Here is a 19,493-nt window from a genome sequence, read left to right on the forward strand (position 1 = left end):
AGGTAAAGATTTGACCAAATAGTATTTGTATTATAACCACATAACATAGAAACATCTTACTTTAACTTTAAGCATATTTTATAGTTCACCATCATAATTTAAGAAATTAATATTTCATTTTTCCTAGAGGAAAATATGCTTATAAATGGCATTTTTTTCAGTGTAATTAAATTACATTGTTGAAAACTTTATATTATGCCTATGCAAACAAAATAAAGTAGGTGTTTATGGCAATACTTTGTAACTGTTTGGTAATAAGGAGGCAGTTTTAAACACTTAAATTTTTGTCTCATAGATAATACATCTCAGTAAAATAAATCATCAAGTGAACAATTTTCCTTTAAAACACAGCATTAATTTATAAGAGAGCACTACATTTTAAACATGAAAGGAAATAGATCAGGTTGCAAAGTGTTGCCATTTAAATTATTATTTAAAAAATTACAATTATATTACAGTGGAATGTTCAATAGGTATGAGAAGAACTATCCTTACCGCGTTATCATATTTTGCCTATAGGAAAAGTTAATGATCAAAAAGGAAAACAAACGTAGACCCAAACACCATAGAATATACTACAAGTAGTTGGCTTTTGAGATTTCCCAGGGGTAGTGTGTGCACAGGTATGAAAGTCCCAAAGTAATGCATCCTGGGATATCTTGTAAGTTATTTCCTCTATTTATACTGAAGTATCATAGCCCATGTTAAAAGTGAGAGGTAGAAGGATTATTGTAAGTATGCATGGCAGAGATATTACCAGCTATATCCAATAACTATTGCATTCAATATTAATAATCTCAATACATAAAAATGCTGATGATTATAGAACCCATATTTATAATGTTGTTCCCTTTAACTCTCTTTATTATCTTGCTACCTTCAATCCATTGCCTTTGGAAGGGTTAAGTGCAAAGGGAATATTTGAGGTGTAAAATGGAGTAAAAGGAAAACAAAAAGTAAGAAAGAAAAAGATACAGAATTTCCAGGCCGGCTAGATAGCTCAGCGGACTAAGAGCCTGCTTAGGCAAGCACAGGGACCGGAGTTTGATCTCTGGCACCACATGCCGCACCGGACCCGCTCCTGGACGCATTGAGGCAGCCACCAAGACAGGCATGATGGTGCACGCCTGTAATCCCAGCACTGGGGAGGCTGAAAACAGGAGGGTCACTATGAATCTGAGCTGCAGAGTGAGACCCTGTACCAAATATATTTAAAAAAAATACAGATTTGCCATTAAGATATAGTAACTTTAACTATTAAATGTTTCCTATGTTCATTGATGGAATAAATTCATATTTATAAAAAACACTGAAATTTATTAAAGGTAGTTTAAGAATTTCAAGTTCAGTTAGATGAGAATCAAAGTTCAAACCCAGGTTTTTTTCTCTGCTTTCATGCTGAGAACTAAATGAAATAATAATTTCATTGTCTTACATTTATATTTAAGCAAATAAAAATTTAAACTTGTTTAATAAGGTGCTTTTGGGACTTATGCTTTAATATGTGAGAGATGAAGATTATCAACCTTTTGGATCTTGTATGATAATTCTTAAAATCCCTTTGCATTAAGTATCCAGCAATAGAATTGCAGATATTGCACTGAGTATTTTTCAATATTGCCAGTGTATATTTCAAAACAAATTATATTATCTACACTAAGATTTCCTCTTTCCCAGTATTCAAAATGCATATTATAATTACATGGGTTTCCAACATCCATACACAGCAAGTACAAGATACTTACATGTACGTACACTGTAGTTACCTATATTTTGCATAGTTTTTAGTGTGTACTTTATGCCACTTAACAAAAGCATTACTCATTAGTACTTCTTAGGAGATGTTTCTTCTTTAATTTCAGCTGTGATTATTGGTTAAATTTGTGTCATTTTGTGTGTGTTCATCATAGATTACCACTTGAAAAAAGAAATAATATTGGGCATATTTAAAAAGTTCTAAGTAATTTGACCTGTCATGGGAAAGTCATAGTTAAGTTATGAAGTTTGCATTTTCTCCACAATTAAAAAGCAATGTAAAATTTTATATTTGTCAGTCATTAAAGTATCCTTATGTCCAAGGAAAAAAGGAAAAAGTGGTTCCAGTATTCCCCGTGGTAACACTTTGCAGTAAGTGGCACTAAATTACACGATAACTGCTATGTTACATGGAAGAGCCATCCCGGTCAAGCTGCTGTACATGTGCCCATGTGATTCTCAGTGCCGCTACAATCATGAGCACATAATTACAAGTGAGCCTGTCTTTTAACTGAGATATTTATATTTTTTACAAAAAATAAAATAAATGACTTCATTGTTATGATTAAGAAAGTTAATTTCTTTCTTTCATTGTTATTTTAATTGTGGAGTTTCAATGAAAGACTAAGAATCACGAATTAATATGAGATCATCGAGTTTCTAGATTAAACTCTAGTGTCAGTTCCCCTAAACTACTTGTTGGAGTTCTCTAGCAAAAGAAAACAGGTTGAAAGCTCTGTGTGTGTGTCTTCTTTCTCTTCTTCTCTTACACAAACACACAAACACACACACATGCACACTTACATGCACACACACACACACACACACACAAACACCAACACTCTTAGTTTCGGTTTTTACTCTTGCAACGACATTCTTTTCCTTTTCTTCCTAATTCAGATTATTAGTCTACCTAGAACACTCAAAAAATGGAAAAGAGGAAAAGAAGAATGCTGTTTAAAATTTTCTTTTTGATGGAGGACAATCAATTTACACTGTAAACAGTACACTGGCAGAGAACAGCTACTTTTGGTAAAGGACACTGCTCCATATTCTACTAGGGGTGTGTGTGTGTGTGTATGCACACTCCTCCCATGGAGTCCTGCGGACACTGCTCCGCTCTCAGAGACAGAACATGGCCCGATGAGCACACAAGTGTGCACATTTCAGACTTCAAAATGTTCATGGGTCCCATTTAGGTATGTTACATCATTACGTTCTGATCTGTTGGAATGGAAATGAACAGTATTTTTATAATTTATTTCCTTGTTTAGTGAAACCAAATGTTTTGTAAAGATAGGATAATGTGACTCCATTGCTAATTATTTTTCCTGCCACAGAAAATGACATTTAGTTTAAAATTAACAACAATTAACTGGAAAATATTTCATTAAAGCCTATGAGTTTAAATTTATTAGTTCTAAGAGTTGTAATGACATTTTATATTACTCTGAAGGGTTAAAGATGTCAAAAATCTTGACATGCAACCAATTTTGGATTTCTAATTTTACAGTGCTATAAATAATGATTGAGTTATTGAAGTAACAATTTAGCAGTTGGAGCCAAGTAGAATATAGATGAAATTAAGAGGGATGTAAATACAGCATCAATGAAAAGTAGCAATTTTGTAAGAGCATCCTGAAATTAAGCTTTAAATAGTAACTGATGATGCAGTTTATACAATTTAGGCAATAAGAACCTTTTCATTTTGCACTAACAGGATGAATTTTGCTTTGTGGAGTCTTTCTAACGATTATGCATTGAAAGATATGAACAGTTTATAAACCTATTCTAGTTTCAATGTGTCTAGTAGCACCTACCTGATTCTCTCAAACTACCATACTATATTAACATATTATTGCATTTTTCCACAGATGGTATGGAGTGAACTGTAAAAACAAGCATGCAATCACATCAAGGCAGACTTATTTCCTTAAAATGTCATACTGTATATGATTTATTATGTTAACACTCAACCACATCATATTATTTATGTTCTGTATATTTTGAAAAAGTGCTGCTTGACTGACATCGTCCTTTTTCTTTTGTAAGAAATCAACAAGATAAATGCTTCAACAATCAAAAATAAACAACTTAAGAATTCTAACATTGTCCTTAAAAGATTTATGCTTTTTTGATAAATAACCTTAGATACAGCACCCTTGTCTCTTATTTGATATTAATACACGGTGTTGTATTCAGCCGTTCTCGCTCCTCAAAAAATAAATTCCAGATACTATTTGTAAACCTCTAGGCACCGCCGTGCTGTCACACATCACAAGCATAGCTACTGTTTTGTCATATTGGTTTTCCTCTTAAAGGTGCAAGGCTTGCAAATGGGAAAATAACTTTTATCTCACTGGGATTTTATCCTTTATCACATAATAATTTTAATGACCACTAATCTAGCAATATTGTCTTTTACTAGAAGAAATAATAGGACTTTAGATCGACTCTGTGTCATATTTAAGAATACAGCATTTCATAATTGTTAAATACATCAAAATTGCAAAATAACCCAGAGAAAGACACTTTCACCTTGGAGTTAAAAGCATGAGAGAAGTTCTCTATCACTCACTGTTTCATAAGTTTGTACCTCACAAAATGCATAGACAGGAATTTAATATAAAGAATTAGTTCATTTATACAGAAAACATATCTTAAACATTTTTTTGGCAAACCAACAAAGGTAAGCAGCTCTGTAACTGCCAAATTAAAATTTGTAAATTTGTAGCAAACTAAGAGTATATTTTTAGGTTATTATTCAACTGTGGTTGTAATTTAAAACCTGAGGCTGTGCACTGGTTGTTAGCTTAAAATTACCTTTCCTTATAACGTTGTGCTTCCATTGTATAACAAATAAAAATTAACAAGAACTAGAAAAGTTTGTTGTTGAACAGTGCTTAGGACATACAGACAAAAACACTAACACATGTTATCTACTTATAATATCGGTTTAAGTAATATCTAAAGGGATATAATGGACGTTAGAAAATGCTTACTTATGACTGAATTACCTACAGCCAAAAAAGTTAAATACGTATCAAATAATGTTTAATTGGATTTATTATATGCACTATATACAGATACTAAAATGTCTCAAAATTGTGCCCTATGGATACTTCAGTTTTGTTTAGGAAGATGAGTTCTTATGGAGCAAATAAATTACAGGACCGAATAGAGAAATGAATAATTTCTTGAAATTCCCAAAACAGTTAAGTGTTTGGACCACTTTATTGGTAAATGAAATTGAAATAGACTAATGGTGTCATTATATAATAATATAAGATGTCATGGCATGATTGTAATTTATACCCATGGCTCCTGCATCAAATGCTATATTTTAAATAGCAAATTGATTCCGCCTCGCCAGTATAGTGTCGAACATTCTAGAAGCTACACTACAGTGTCTTCAGTTCATATTTTCTAGGGCATCTGTTTCTAGAGCATGGTGTTTTTTAAAGATACACAAGTAGAAAATATTATCTGTAAACCTCTAGTCTTCGGTTAAACTTAGGTACATTAGGCCTTCACCTAATCTCGCTACTTGTGAGAGCCATCCAATGGAAAACCAACGAAGTCTATCACGTGACGGGATAAAGTGGGGGGAGGGACATCTGCGTACATTTTTCAATGTGTAAAAACAACTCAATGTCATGACCAAAGTAGATGATTAACATTGTTAAGGCTGTATATTCAAGCACTGTATGTTAAAAGAGCAATGGTGTGAATTTAGCAGAAGGAACTTCCTGCACTGTGGATGGTACAGTAATTAAAGAATGATGCTTTTGACAGCTGATTGTTGGTATGCACTGGCCACTGAGAACGGTATAGTATGGAAGGTAAGTAAAGTAGCAGAGGATGGTGGAAATGATTTCTGAAAGATGATAGCCAGTTTTCGCCAGCAGCCAGCCTGGTAAGTAAAACTCAGAAATGTGGCCTGGATTTTAAATAAAATACTCTTTTTTCTCTTCAGCGTTGACTTGGCTGCCTTCAGCATTGATAATGGCTGTGTCAGCGTCTGGTGCATCCTCAGCTCCTTTAGCTTCGTTTGTTAAGTATGTTCCTGTGGATATTGGAAGAAAATTCTGTTAGTTCTGTGAGCCTAGTGAAATAGCTAGCACTAAAGCTGTTTTTATTTAGGGAGGTACACTCTCAGATGGCTTACAAGTTGGTGTACAGACTCAGTTATGAGGCAGCAACAGTTCGCTCTTCTATGCTTGCAGCCTCCCTTCTGTTTTCAGGGATGGACTGCAAGTGGTGCTGTGGCTCAGTTAGCCACAGTCAAGAGCCAAATTGGAATGGGTAATAATTTTGAATTCTTTAATGGATAACAAAGAACACATACGCAATTCAGTTGAAGCAACCAGCGTCTTTTGTTAAGATGTGGTTTATGGTGGTGTCAAAGGTCTCACCACTCATATGGGGAATACTACTTAAAAGTAAGCTGTGTCAGTACAATAAGGCAGTGGCCCATTGTAAAAAGAAAGTACAGACTTTCCTCATCACTATGGGTGCCTACATTTTGTTTTCATAAATTTGAACAAGACATCAACCAAATACTTACAGTGGGACTTTAGTCCTACTGATCAATTACAAACTTTGTGGTATTCTCTTTTACCCTATCAGTTTCATGCAACATAGTATGAAACTGGCTTAGTAGAATAACGTTTCCCGAATGGCCAAAACTCACCCAGGGAAGACCTATCTCAGCCAAGATAGCTGAAAATATGTAATTTATTTCGAGGGTTACAATCTTCCTAGAAGCATATGTTTGGTCGGCATTTTCCTTTGCAGACTTATTGAAATGCAGCCATATTGGGACAATATGGGAATATTTTATAATAGCAAATTATTACATTATTGATATAATTTAATTAAAAATACAATCATTAGAATAGCATGTTTCATGGTCATTATCAATAAGTTTCAGGAAAAAAAAACACAGTATTTAGGAGTGCTCCCATACCCACACCCACCTTTCTATCTCTCTGTGTCTTAATTTTTCTCCCCCTCGCCCCCAAAAAGGCCCACACAGAACTATACACGCTCCTGTCATATCATACTTTTACATGATGCTACCAAAATTCCTACTCCTGTTTCAGAGCATCGCCTACCTTTATGTCTTGCCAGGTATCGACCAAGCAGAAATATAGAGCACAACGTGACAAAGACAACTACAGCCACTATGCCGCCTATGAGGGCGTGGTCTGGGCCAGTCTGACCAGCCAGAGCGTTGGGATCTGGAAGAGAGAGGAAACAGAGAAAAGCAAAGGAAAGGGTTGTTTTAATTGGACTGCGACTTTAGTCATAAAATACAAACCTGCAGTATAATGAGCTAGAATCCAGCACCTGGCAAGGAAAGTGACATTACATGAGTATGTGTGCTAGCCACGAGTCACCCAACAGCATGTGCTGCATGCGGATGGTGCTCGGGGCACCTGAGAATGAACCACTGCCCATCACGACTACGCACCATGATGAATTTATATTTGAAGAGAAAGACTGTTTGAACCCATAGCTATGTGATTTTGTATACTTTAGTATTTTTCCTTGTTACTACCATCTCAGAACATGTCTGTACATAACAATGTATACGTACAGATATATATGGGTATGTATACGTACGTGTAAATACATACACATATAGAATCTGATAGGAGGAACATAGAAAATTTGTACCAGATAAGGTTTTGGCTGTAAGTCTAATTGACTATGGTTCAATGGCTGTAAGCCCCGTTGAAATGAGATTATGGGAGGAATTTGGATAAGTTTGGAAAACTATACCAGAGAAATCTAAGAATATTGTAGGCAGCACTTGGTATGTGATTCTGGACAGGGCTAAGGAAAACACAGTGCTGAAGGTGCTGATTGTGAGATTTCAATTGAGAACAAAACTATTAGAAACTGGACTAGTGACAAAGCATAGTATGCCATGGCAAAAAAATTTCTCTCCATTTTCCCCACGTTGTGTGATTTTCAGGGAACCTGAATGTGATGTTGGTGTACTAGTTGATCGGGTAAAGAAAACTTCAGCAATTCTTAAATTTCAGAGTCTATCATGAGTACTGTTAGCTACTTTCAGCCAAATTTATACAGGTGGAGAAAACGTCAGAGAAAAAATGATTGCAAAACATTATACTCCTGCCATAGAAATGATGTTAGTCACAATTATTAACTTTTTCGTGTTTATTTGTAAATTAAGTATGACTTAAGGAGAATTAATTAGGTGTCAAGTTGACAAGGGATGTGCTCGTCCAATACATTTTTTTTTTTTTAAAATTTGATACAGGGTTGTGCTATGCAGCTCAAACCCATAGTGATCCTTCTGTCTCAGCCTCCCCAGTACAGGATTACAGGCATGCACCAGCGCTCCTGGTTTGGGCCAGCACAGCATGAGGTACCAGAGATTGAACTCAGGTCCTTGCTCTTGCCGGGAAGGCATTTCGACCACTACACTGTCTCCCCAGCCCTGTTTTGGTTTCTTTTGTCAACTTAAAAAAATTAAACGACTCCTGGAAAAGCAATTGGATGGTGGATGTGCTGTACCCCTAAGTGCATTTATCCAAGAGTGTTCCTAGCCAGAGCGCTCTGAGGAGGTGTGTCCTGGGGGCTTGCCCTGGAGGGTGCATCTCTGGTGGGGATTCTCCCTCTCTGCTCTGGCTTCGGTATGCAGTGAAGCAAGCATCTCCTTTGTACTCCTTTGCCACGATGCTTTGCCTCAGATCCCGGCGACTATGGCCTGAAACCTCTGAAATATAAGGGAAATTAAAACCCTTCTCCTGCAAATTAATGGTGTCAGATATTTTGAGTGAGTAATGGGAAATTTTACAATGATAGCTACAACGTTCTTTATTGCTTGCAGGTTGAAATCTTTAATTTACACAATGATGTAATTTTATTTTTGGTTTTATAGTTGAGATATTATGCATAAGGATTCTCTTTTCATGTGGTATGTCCTTTCATGATTACCCTTGTTGCATTTCAATGTAGCTCCATAAAAATCTGTGTATTTAAATATAGATTATAGGCCTGGTATACTCAGTGAACTATGTGATGAAAAGGCCTTAACAAGGAGATAACTAGGTATGGAAATCTCATTTATTCCTTTATTTTCTTTATTTTTTAATCTTGACTATATTCTTTACTCTAAAATACATCCTCAAGTAATATATCTTTTTATTATATTTATTTATTTTTTGTGATACTAGGGATTGAACTCAGGTCCCTATGCTTGCCAGGTAGGTGCATACTCTACTGTGCTATCTCCGTGGACCAAGTAATATATCTTTAAAATATGTTTTGAATGTTAAGAAAGAATCCGCGAGCCTTGTACATACTGGGCCAACATTATGCCACGGGGCTATATCAAGCCCCTTAGATAATATTTAACCATCCTTTGTTTGGAACACTGAAGCCATCTGCCCTTTAAAAATTTATTATATTTCAATTTAGATTTATCATGTTCATCATTGAATGTATATTTTCTCTTGGTTTTAGATACATTTATAGTAATATTCAGATTTTTGAAAAAAAATTAATCCATGCTACTGATATTTCTTTGGCCGTACTCATTCTGAAGGAGGGAAACACTTAGCTTTCACCTCATCAACAAAATAAATCAAATATCATCTGAGGATTTTTAAAATTTTAAAGAAAATTTAAGATTTTTTTTGCTCCAAATGCCTTCAGGGCAGGTTTGGCTGGCTTGAGTTGTGGGGATCGAACCACAGGAACCATAAAGAAAATTTAGATATAGAGTTATGCTAATTTGTGCATTTGCCACTTGTTTTTTTTTTTTTTTCAAAAAGGTAAAATTTGCTTTATATGTACTGTTTCTTTTTGTTTTACTCTCATGGCCTAGAAATAAAAGTATCTCTTTATATTTCTATGAGCTAAAACCAGTCATTGAGGGTCAAATAAGTATTATCTGAACATGCAGAGGGATAATACATAACTTAAATGGCTAAATCAGGCCAGTATCTCTCACATATGTTTTGTCTCATCTATCTCCTATTGTCATAGCAACAAAAGATGATAGCGAAGGCAAGAACAGGGACCAGGGTTTGATCCCAGGCAACACATGCTGCACCGGCTCCCTGGCTGGACACGCTGAGCCAGCCACCAAGACCTGCTGTGGTAGCACACGCCTATATTCCTGGCACTGGGGAGACTGAAAACAGGAGGGTCACTACAAGTCTAAGCTGCATAGTGAGACCCTATACCAAATACATTAAATTTAAAGAAAAGCCTACCATGTTATTTTCCTTTTAAATAAGCTCTAATGTACAACACCTGTATTTCCAAGGTTACCACATATTGAGATTGTGTATGAAGTGAATATACAAAACAGATTGAGGTACTCTCCACCCCAAATGCTTGACAATGAATACAGGACCCCGGCTTCCATCATGTCTACTTTGGAGAATTGTGGACCCATGTAGATATTAGTCACTTTCACCAAATACATAGAAATTCTGCCTGATTGAGACAACATTCTGCTGTTTATATTCTGAGAGTCACAGATTTAATTAAAACCGATTATCCCAATACTACAGATGATGATAGAAGTACCCTGGCTAACTTCCTCTTTTCCAAGAACTACTTTTTTTTATTTTTTTTTATTTTAGTACAAGTTCTGCAGGTTCTCACTACACAAATCAGACTCGTAGTAATCCGCTTGTGTTCAGCTTCCCAAGCGCTGGCATTACGGGTACGCGCCTCCATGCCCAGTCTCAGTCATCATCTCAGTGCACCCTGGGGGCAGGGCCAGCATGGCACACCAGGGATCGAACCCTGGCTGCTGTGCTGGGACTAAACAGGTGCTTTAGTCCACTGAGCCATCTGGTCGGCCCGTCCAAGAACTTTTTTATTGTTTTTGGAATCAGTATGATTTTAGAACTCATTCAAATCTGCTTCAGTTTGTATGATATCTAAATTTAAGCTTGTTCAGAATTAATAAACCTTGTTTCTTAGCAAATTTGTGTCTCAGCATGTCTTGAGTGGACAAAAGTATAAATCTTCTATTACTATTCTTTGAGGTTTTGGAATTAATACACTTTGACCAAATTGTTTCATTTGACTTCCAATTGACACTAAAATGGTGAAGATTGAAAATAAAATGTTTTATTTAAAATATTTAAAACTTCCTTTGCATCTGATTACTTTTATGGTGATAGAATTGTTGTTATAGATTAAAACGCATTTCAAAGCCAAATTTTGATTAGCATAATACTTGGCAAAATAGTCAAGTGGAAGACATGGCTACCAACTCCAATATTTAAAAGTTTATGGTAAATCTCATAAACACAAGTTGTTTATATCTTTGGACACATTTCTTAACCTCCAAATTGCAGAATGTGAATACTTACCTTTCAAAATTTTTAAGGGCTAACAATGCAAATGACCATAAAGAGTTTAGAAGACCAATGTCCAACACAGAAAAAAAATAAAAAGTCATATGAAAATAGAAGGTTTAGGGGCCAGGGAGATAACATGGGGGCTTAAGCTCCAGTCTGGCAAGCACAAGGACCTGGATGTGATCCCCCACACCGCATGCTACACAGACCTAGTGTCAAGCCAACCATTGAAACAGGGCGTGGTGGTGCACGCCTGTAAACTCAGAGCTGGAGAGGCTGAGACAAGAGGGTCGCTATGAATCTGAGCTGCGTAGGGAGACCCTGTATCAAATAAATTAATAAATAAATATTTTTCAAAAAGAAAAATAGTTTTCCTTTTCCTTTATTTTCTTCTTTCTTTTTACTTTTTATTTCAGAAAGACTCTTAAAATATTCATCTAGAGCTTTTTTCTTACGCAGAAGTTATATTTACTTATCATAAATATGAAAATTTCTAAATGACCAAATAGTTCAAAGATTAGAAAAACATTAAAGGAAAATTTGCATGACATGCTATTGGTGGAAAAATTGGGTGGAGTTCTGGTAGGTGGACATTAACTGTGGGGAAATTTGTTGAGTGTTTATTTGCCATCAGGCTCTGTAAAGTTGGTATTTTATTCAATGTGTATAAAGCACTAATTTTGAAAAATCAGTTGTTATCAATATGATGTTCGATAAAGCATAGGAGAGCTTACTGAAATGAGTGTGAAATAATGTTTGAAAAGCTGAAAAATAATTAAGAAAGTCAGTTTTGAAGTATATCTCAGATGATTCTCATTTTGAGAAGAAATGAGAATATCTACTACAACATTTTAGATTTTTCACATAACTGTAAACATATTCAAAAGTCCATCTGTAGTAAGTGACCTGGTGGTGCTACCTAATGGCTGTCTCCATCCTATGAGTCATTCGTCTTTCCCTTTCTCTTTGCAAATTCTGAACAATAGCAATCAAGTTTTTCATGTTAATCATTACTGATTTATTTTAATTCAGAAGTATTTCCCCTGGATTAATTCACTTGCCAAAGTTTTATCTTATCTCAAAGATACATATTGCCTTGAAAATTAAGTGTATGACATACACTTGTAAAACAGCTACAGCAGCAGTTTTACAAGGTTAGAATCAGACAAATTGAGTGAGTGAATGGATAAAGTTCTTATGCTGAATTCCAGGCAGAGATTGGATTTTTATATACTAATTTACTGTATCAAGTAATGGATAATTGCCCTTTTACAATAAGAAATCATAATAGAACTGTTTCTGTCTTAATTTTTTGAAATTATTGCTAAGTACAAATGAATCAATGAGGGTTTTATTTAATTCCTGCTTAGAATAATTTGGTTCTAACATGAAATTTAAATTTTATCTGAAAAGGCATGCCTTTCTCTCTTTAAAGATAATAGTGATTCAAAAGGAGAGCACTGTGACAAATCATCAGACATAATTACATATAATTTGTGAAACATTTGTCCTTTGGCAATGTATGACATCAGCAGAGTCCTTGGAAAAATACATCACAACACTCACTTAAGGGCAAACTATTATTTTCTAACTTTATGTATGTACAATAACTATTTCTGAAAAAGTTCTTGGGACAATCTGTGAAGAATTGAAAATATAAAAATATATGGTGATTTGTATTATACAGTGATTCATGCTTAATTAAAACTATAATCAATAGGTGTAGGAATTCAAAATGCATAAATTCTATGTCATAAAGACTATATCATACAACAGGTACTCAATAAAAGCTAAAAATAAATAATAGCAATTAAAACTTTTTTAGCCTACCCTTCAGAATGAGTTCATTTAACATAGACTTATTTTTAAATCAAGCTAAGTAACAAACACCCTATAATAGATAGCATTTTATCACTTTAACAAATTACCTGAAATAATTAATTTACAAACACAAAAGCTTTATTTTAGCTCCTGTGTAGATAGGTTGCAGGCCAAGATTGGCCAATCCCACTGATACTGAACTGTGACATATGCTACATGGCAATGACAGGAAGAGCGCGATGGGAAAAAGTACTTCCTCTCATGAGAATTAAAGAAAAAGGAAGAGAAAGAGAGCTGACTCCCACAGGCCAGTGTCAGGACACAGCCTCAATGGTGAAAAGTCTCCAATGAAGCCCCCTAAAGATTCCAGCCCCTCCCAACAGACTGACACTGGGGACCAAGAAGCATGATACTGGTGAGATATTCACAATGCAAATTGTATTCCTGATGTACATGATCTTATTTGTAATAGTACATAGAAGTCTTCCCCATATAAGATTTTGACAATAATTATTAAATCCTTGTTTTGATTGTAGAGTTTCAAGGTTGTACAACTATGAGATGTCATCAGTTTATACATGAACCCATTAAATGTGAGCACGGAAGTACTGCATAGCCAGTCGTACACCAGTGTCACGTATTGGATTATATAACCCAGCTGATGAGAATTTTCCTCCTGCAAGATCTGCTCAAATACTTTTCAGAGTTTCTGGTGTCCTAATGTTATAGCAATTAATTTTATTACTTGCATTTAACAGTATTTAAATTAATCACATTTTCATCCCTGAAATAAAATACCTCTCTCCCATAAATTAAAGGAGGAGAGATATATTTTGCCTTATCATTTTCAGAGGATCCATTCCACAGTTGGTTGGCTGCACTGAAGAAAGGACATGGCAGAGAACAGCTGCTCACCCCGTGAGATCCATGACACAGGGAGACAAAGCAGGGCTGTGACAAAAGTGGACATATCCAGGTCATGGCCCTGGTGACTGCCTCCTACCTGGCCTCACTTCCTACCAATACTTTCAGCCGTTCACTCAGAAGTGGACTAATCCATGGTGGAGTGCTACACTCCAACCATCCATTCAGTCCCTTCCTCAAGGCCTTTCCTTTGAATACCTGAGGCTTTCAGAGGACATTTCAGACCTAAGCCACTGGTAGTCAAATAAATAGTTTGTTTGTTAAATAAAATAAATAGTTTGGCCGACCTTGAAAGCAAAAATTTAACTAGAAAATTTATCTGCAAATGAGTTTTTGTAAGCTGTAAAGTCTAACACCATTCTTTTCGCTTCATACATCTTTCCCTCTGGTGAAACCAGGTTAATTTTTTTTTTTCCTTCAAGCGAGAAAACTATTCAGCTCTGAAGAATTTGTACAACTCCAGAGAGGACCCTCAACCAGCAAAACTATACAGTTATCAGCACCAAGATTTCTTCAAAAAACACTTCCTTTATCAAGATGTACAAAATGAGAAGAATGTGCCACAAAAAGGGGGAAAAAGTGTTTGTTGATAAAAAGAATGTTTTTAAAGATAACTAGGTGACTGGAGGAAAAAAAAAATCTGTAATTTGGTAATTACTGGCTACTTGCTCCTGGGAAAAAATCAGGTAAATTATACTTTTTGTACATGAAATAGAGTCTACTTACCTTGCATTAAATAATAATTCCCTTTTAAATATCAAATATACAAAGCTCTGAATAAACCATGTTACTCTGATGCTTGAGACTGAAGTTCTAGTTTCAATTTTGTGTTTTCATTTTAATGTTTCAGTTTCTCCATTTATAAATGAGGACATAGACTTTCTTTCTTTCTCAAACAGTTAATTAAAATCAGTTGACATGGGATCGGATGTGGACTTAATATTTGTGCCCCCCCCAACGTATGTGTTGAATCTCAATCATCAGTGTGTCGCTGGGAGGAACAGCATTTGGAACAGTACTTTACTATTTTATGATCATTTTATTTCTTAGAAAAGAGGCTTCAAAAGCTGCTTTGTTTCATGTGTCATGTTGGGTCACACCTCTAGAAACAAGCGAGAAAGCTGTCACTAAATCCTAAATGCACAAGTGTATATTCAATAAAGAGCATGTGAATAAAACTGTGAACATCTTAAGGTTAGGAATTAACATGCTTACATTTTATAGCGTTTTCTTACTTGTATCCAAAATTAACACTAAAATTCATTATATACTGTTATTTGCTTTTGCTGTTGTGTGACATTGCTATATATATATATTGCTATATTGCTATATATATATTGCTATATATATATTTGCAAAGTATTCTATACAAATCTAAACATATTAATTAAAGTATTTTTAAGTAGAAGATGGTTAAGTGGCACACAGTTCTCTGTGCATAAGAGTAAAATCTTTTAGGAGGTCATTTATTAAACTAAGCACAAAAATATAAAAATTTTATATTTATATTATTTGATCATAGTTTAAGTACCATCTCCAAGGTATTAGCGTATCAGACAGATTTTCTTTTTAAATACTTTGAAAACATGATAAAGAATTAAATATTTGAAAATGAGACTATTTATAGCATCTCTTATTCTCTAATTTTAGTCTGTGCGAATAATTTATGATATCTGTCAGTAAGTACAAGTGACTGAGGTAGAACAGCTATTCATAATAGTGATGAAAGACTATCTGTTAGATGTTTATTTTTATGGAGAAATACTACACAAGTCTACTACCATTTCTGTGGGAGTCATTTTGCTTTAAAGTTAGTCAGCTCAGAAATGTACATTATATAATTACTCAACGCAGTGAGGCACATCAAATTTTATTTTTAATGATAAATCTTTAAGTAATTAAACATCATTTGTACTTTATTCATAAATTTTTAAAAACAGTATGAATGGCCATTGTATAATATTGGGAAATTTTATGTGTTTAAATACTAAAATGTTAAACTTAAATGAATCTTATATGTAATTATTTTAATAATTCTGTCTTTACCCTGCTTTCCATGTACTTAGATACAATAAAAAATATATTACAATAAACTTTAGTGTAGATCAGATTAAAAAAATCACAGAAAAGTCTTAATTCTTCAATAGTACTGTAAAATATAATAACAAGAGTTAATATTTATTAAAAGCATTATACTTCAGACTTCATTAAATGTATTAAATGAGTACAAATTCATTGTATCCACAAAGAAGCGTTACAGCATGACAATTTTCATACCAAATTTGGTAGGTTTTTCAGTAAATAATAGATGTCTTTATCCTTATAAGCTTGGTTCCACTTTCAACCTGCAGATAGAACCTAAGTGAACCGAACTGCCATGAACACGCTCCTGCAGGAGCACAATTGTTCTGAGGAGCGTGTGCTGTCAGCGCAGCAGAACAGGGCTGCTTGGCTTTGCCTCACAGAAGCCCAAGCACAAATGCTCTGACGTGTCTTTCCAGATCCAAGCAGAGATGCTTCTCTAGAGATTCCGGGTTTTCTATGTCTTTCATTGTTCTCTTCTGAGCCTATCCACTATGGATTTGGAAGAGCTAAAAACCAAGAAGCTCTATATTTGCCCAATAACCCAGAACATATATTTCAGTGTGGGAAAGTGGTGGATCTTTGGTTACCTCACAATAATCTACTTACCTCCACAAGGTGATATACAAAAATATGGTACAGGCTTTCTTGTACAAATATTTTAATCTTTTGGTTTAATTGGTCCTTTGTAACAAAAGATGAACTAAAATTTCTAAAATAGCATTTCTTTGGTTTAAATAGGCTTCATTCACCTAAGCTGGTGTTGCAGTTCTGGCCTGAGAGTTTTATGTCAGTAGTAGTAAGTAGAAATGCAATACAGCTGTACTACATATTAGATAATATCTTTGCACATTGATTAGTTTTAGACAAGGTCAGTCAGCTAGACCCCCACTGAAAGAAGTCTAGATGTTTTATGAGAAAATGCAGAGTCCAGACACATACAACTACAAGTGTTTCCTACTCCTTGCCTTGTGATACTCAGTGCCCTCTTGGAGTTGGCCAAAACAGTGTGCATCACAAAATAGGGTTGGAGACCTGCACCTGCAGAACCAACAACCAAAATCAACCTCTTTATAAAGTTATCCAGCCTTAGGTGTTTCCTCATAGTACTGGAAAAAGCAATAATGCAATCACATCACAGTACATAATACAAGAATGGCACGTGTTGTTAAGTATATCAAATAGATTTATGTGCTCAACTATGGCAATTTTTTAGAAGAAAGCTTTATCAAGTTTAATGTCTTTTTATGATGAGTTCTGACAAAAATGTTAAAATGGAATTTAAGCATGCATAAATCTTTAAAAGCCTGGTTCCATTTACATAACATGTTAGAAGCTATCTTGTCTTCACCATCAAGAATTTAATTATTAGATATTTGAAAGCACTGAATCCTAACCACTAGACCACAAGTGAAGTTATTTATTAGATATTTGACATGAAAATTAAAGTAACATTGTGTGCAAATCTGTGAATGTGTAATGAACTCAATTGTTTCCAAAACAAATATTGGTAAAATATATACTATTCCTAAGTTATAATGAAGCTTTCTATGTAAGCTTACAGGAAATTTGCATACTTCATGAATTAATAGTCTGTGGTTTTTATTACCTTAAGAAATAGTATACAAAACAGCCTAATAAACCTGCAACAAATGCTTCAGAGTAAATTTTCTTAGATGTTAATAAGTTGCACAAACTCCCATAACATTTCTTTTCTTACAATTTAATATGAAGTATGACATGCAAAATTTTGTGCTTTTTCACTGTTAGAAAGCACAGGGCTTAAATTTGATTATGCACAAAAGGTAACTAATAATTTTAACAGTGACTATGAAGCACTTTGTAGGTCAAACAGAAATTAAATAATATAACTGAAAATTCTCAAATACACTCATGACGCCATTCATAATAAACTGAACAAAAATAAATGGCCCCTACAAAATAGTTTTTATTTATAATCAAAACAGTCACATGAACCTAAAAGTAGAATTCTAAAAATCTTTCAGAGTAATAGCTAATGCCTAACAACAGCTATAAAATTGTAATGATAATGGTTTTTGTCTCTCTTCTATTTACACAGTATAAATGCAGTTTAGAGGAAAATATTGTCTGTTTCATAGATACCATTAAATTTATAATCTAAAATCTCTTTCCAATTATGAATAGAATGTCATAAAGTATAATCATGCTTTTACATTTAGCATAATTGTTCATTTCTATTTCTAAACAAGTATAGTATTTAATTTCCTTTTTGTACTTTCCCTTACCTTCCCCTAAAGTCATTTTTTTGCCCTATTTCCTAGAATTATCATCCACCAAGGGTGCACAACATCTTGTAACATAATACATAAAGAAAATCATATAAAAGTCAGTGATTTTTTGAGGGTCACACTGTAAATTGATAGCTCACATAACAGAAAGACCAGTTTCTGCTTCTTGGTTTTGCTCAGTATCATAACTGTTCTGACACCTATATATACATAAATATTTCCATTGCTATGTTACATGTATGGTTTTCATTATTCTAAGCTTAAAATGGAAAAGAATAATAAGCTTTAAAAAGTTTCACATCAAAAATCACTTAAGATTTCTCTTTGAACAAGATTTACCATAAAATTATAATACTCATAATGAATGAGTCATAATCTCAGAAAGGTACAAATTAGACCCAACCATTTATCTATTTTTTTTTATCACAACAGCATATGTAGTCTTTTTGAACCATGCCTTACATTATGTGGAAATTTTTCTTTACAGGTCCTCTATTCTGTGAAACACTTGTGAAAATGAATTTGGTGTTAAGAATTCCATACAATATTCTTCAAGGGTGCCCAGCATAAAAATCAATGTTTAATAAGTGTAAAAACCCTTGCTTTACAATGTATACTTTTCAATATCTTCCCTAAGTGTCCCTTGAGATAAGGGCTGTGTAGCGCAAGAAGTAGAGCAGCATCCAAAGTAAGGAACTGACTCCCTTTAAGTGAGAGAGATCACCGTGTTTCAAAACAGCTATAGTAAGTACCACATTAGCTTAATGAGAAAAAGGTAATCTACTGATAGAATGATCTTGTGCTTTGCAATTAGAATTTTTATTTTAATACACTTTAGTAACATCTTTCAAAGTAATAGCATAAAATGCTATGTACCTTTATTAGAACAATACAGCAGCTATTAATAGAATTTTGAATAAGAAATCATATACTAGAAATCATTTTAGAATGTATGCATAATTTTAGTTATCAGTCACTATAGATGTCATCATATCTTAAAGAAGCCTGTTATATTTCTATTTTAAAAATATTTTTTCTAAAAACCTTAATTGAAATCATCAGTAGTATAAAAGAAAATGCCATGTTTCTATTTACACTTTCCAAAACATATTGTCCTGACACATATTATTGAATATTATATGTTATGGTATATAAGCTATTTTCCCTTGTTTAATTTTTTAAAAATAAAATAATATCACCATAATACAAATTATCACATGTGACTATAACATTATTTTGAAACTCTTTATTATCACTATTCTCCAGGAGTAACCTCTATCTA

At 34.1% G+C, this 19,493-nt stretch overlaps 1 protein-coding gene across 1 annotated transcript in view; it reads right to left on the reverse strand.

Annotated features, from left to right (window-relative positions):
- Positions 1–3,687: 3,687 nt before the first annotated feature.
- Cadm2 (cell adhesion molecule 2) overlaps positions 3,688–19,493 on the reverse strand; it is a 241,885-nt gene continuing 226,079 nt past the window's right edge. The window contains exons 7-8 of the mRNA XM_023719232.1: positions 6,873–6,998; positions 3,688–5,821 (exon numbers count right to left, since the gene is read on the reverse strand). Of these exons, the coding sequence (XP_023575000.1) occupies positions 5,703–5,821; positions 6,873–6,998 (245 nt within the window). The 3' untranslated portion in view covers positions 3,688–5,702. The remainder of the gene's footprint in view (positions 5,822–6,872; positions 6,999–19,493) is intronic.

This window comes from Octodon degus, unplaced genomic scaffold, assembly GCF_000260255.1.
Source record: "Octodon degus isolate 3935 unplaced genomic scaffold, OctDeg1.0 scaffold00066, whole genome shotgun sequence".
NCBI lineage: Eukaryota > Metazoa > Chordata > Mammalia > Rodentia > Octodontidae > Octodon > Octodon degus.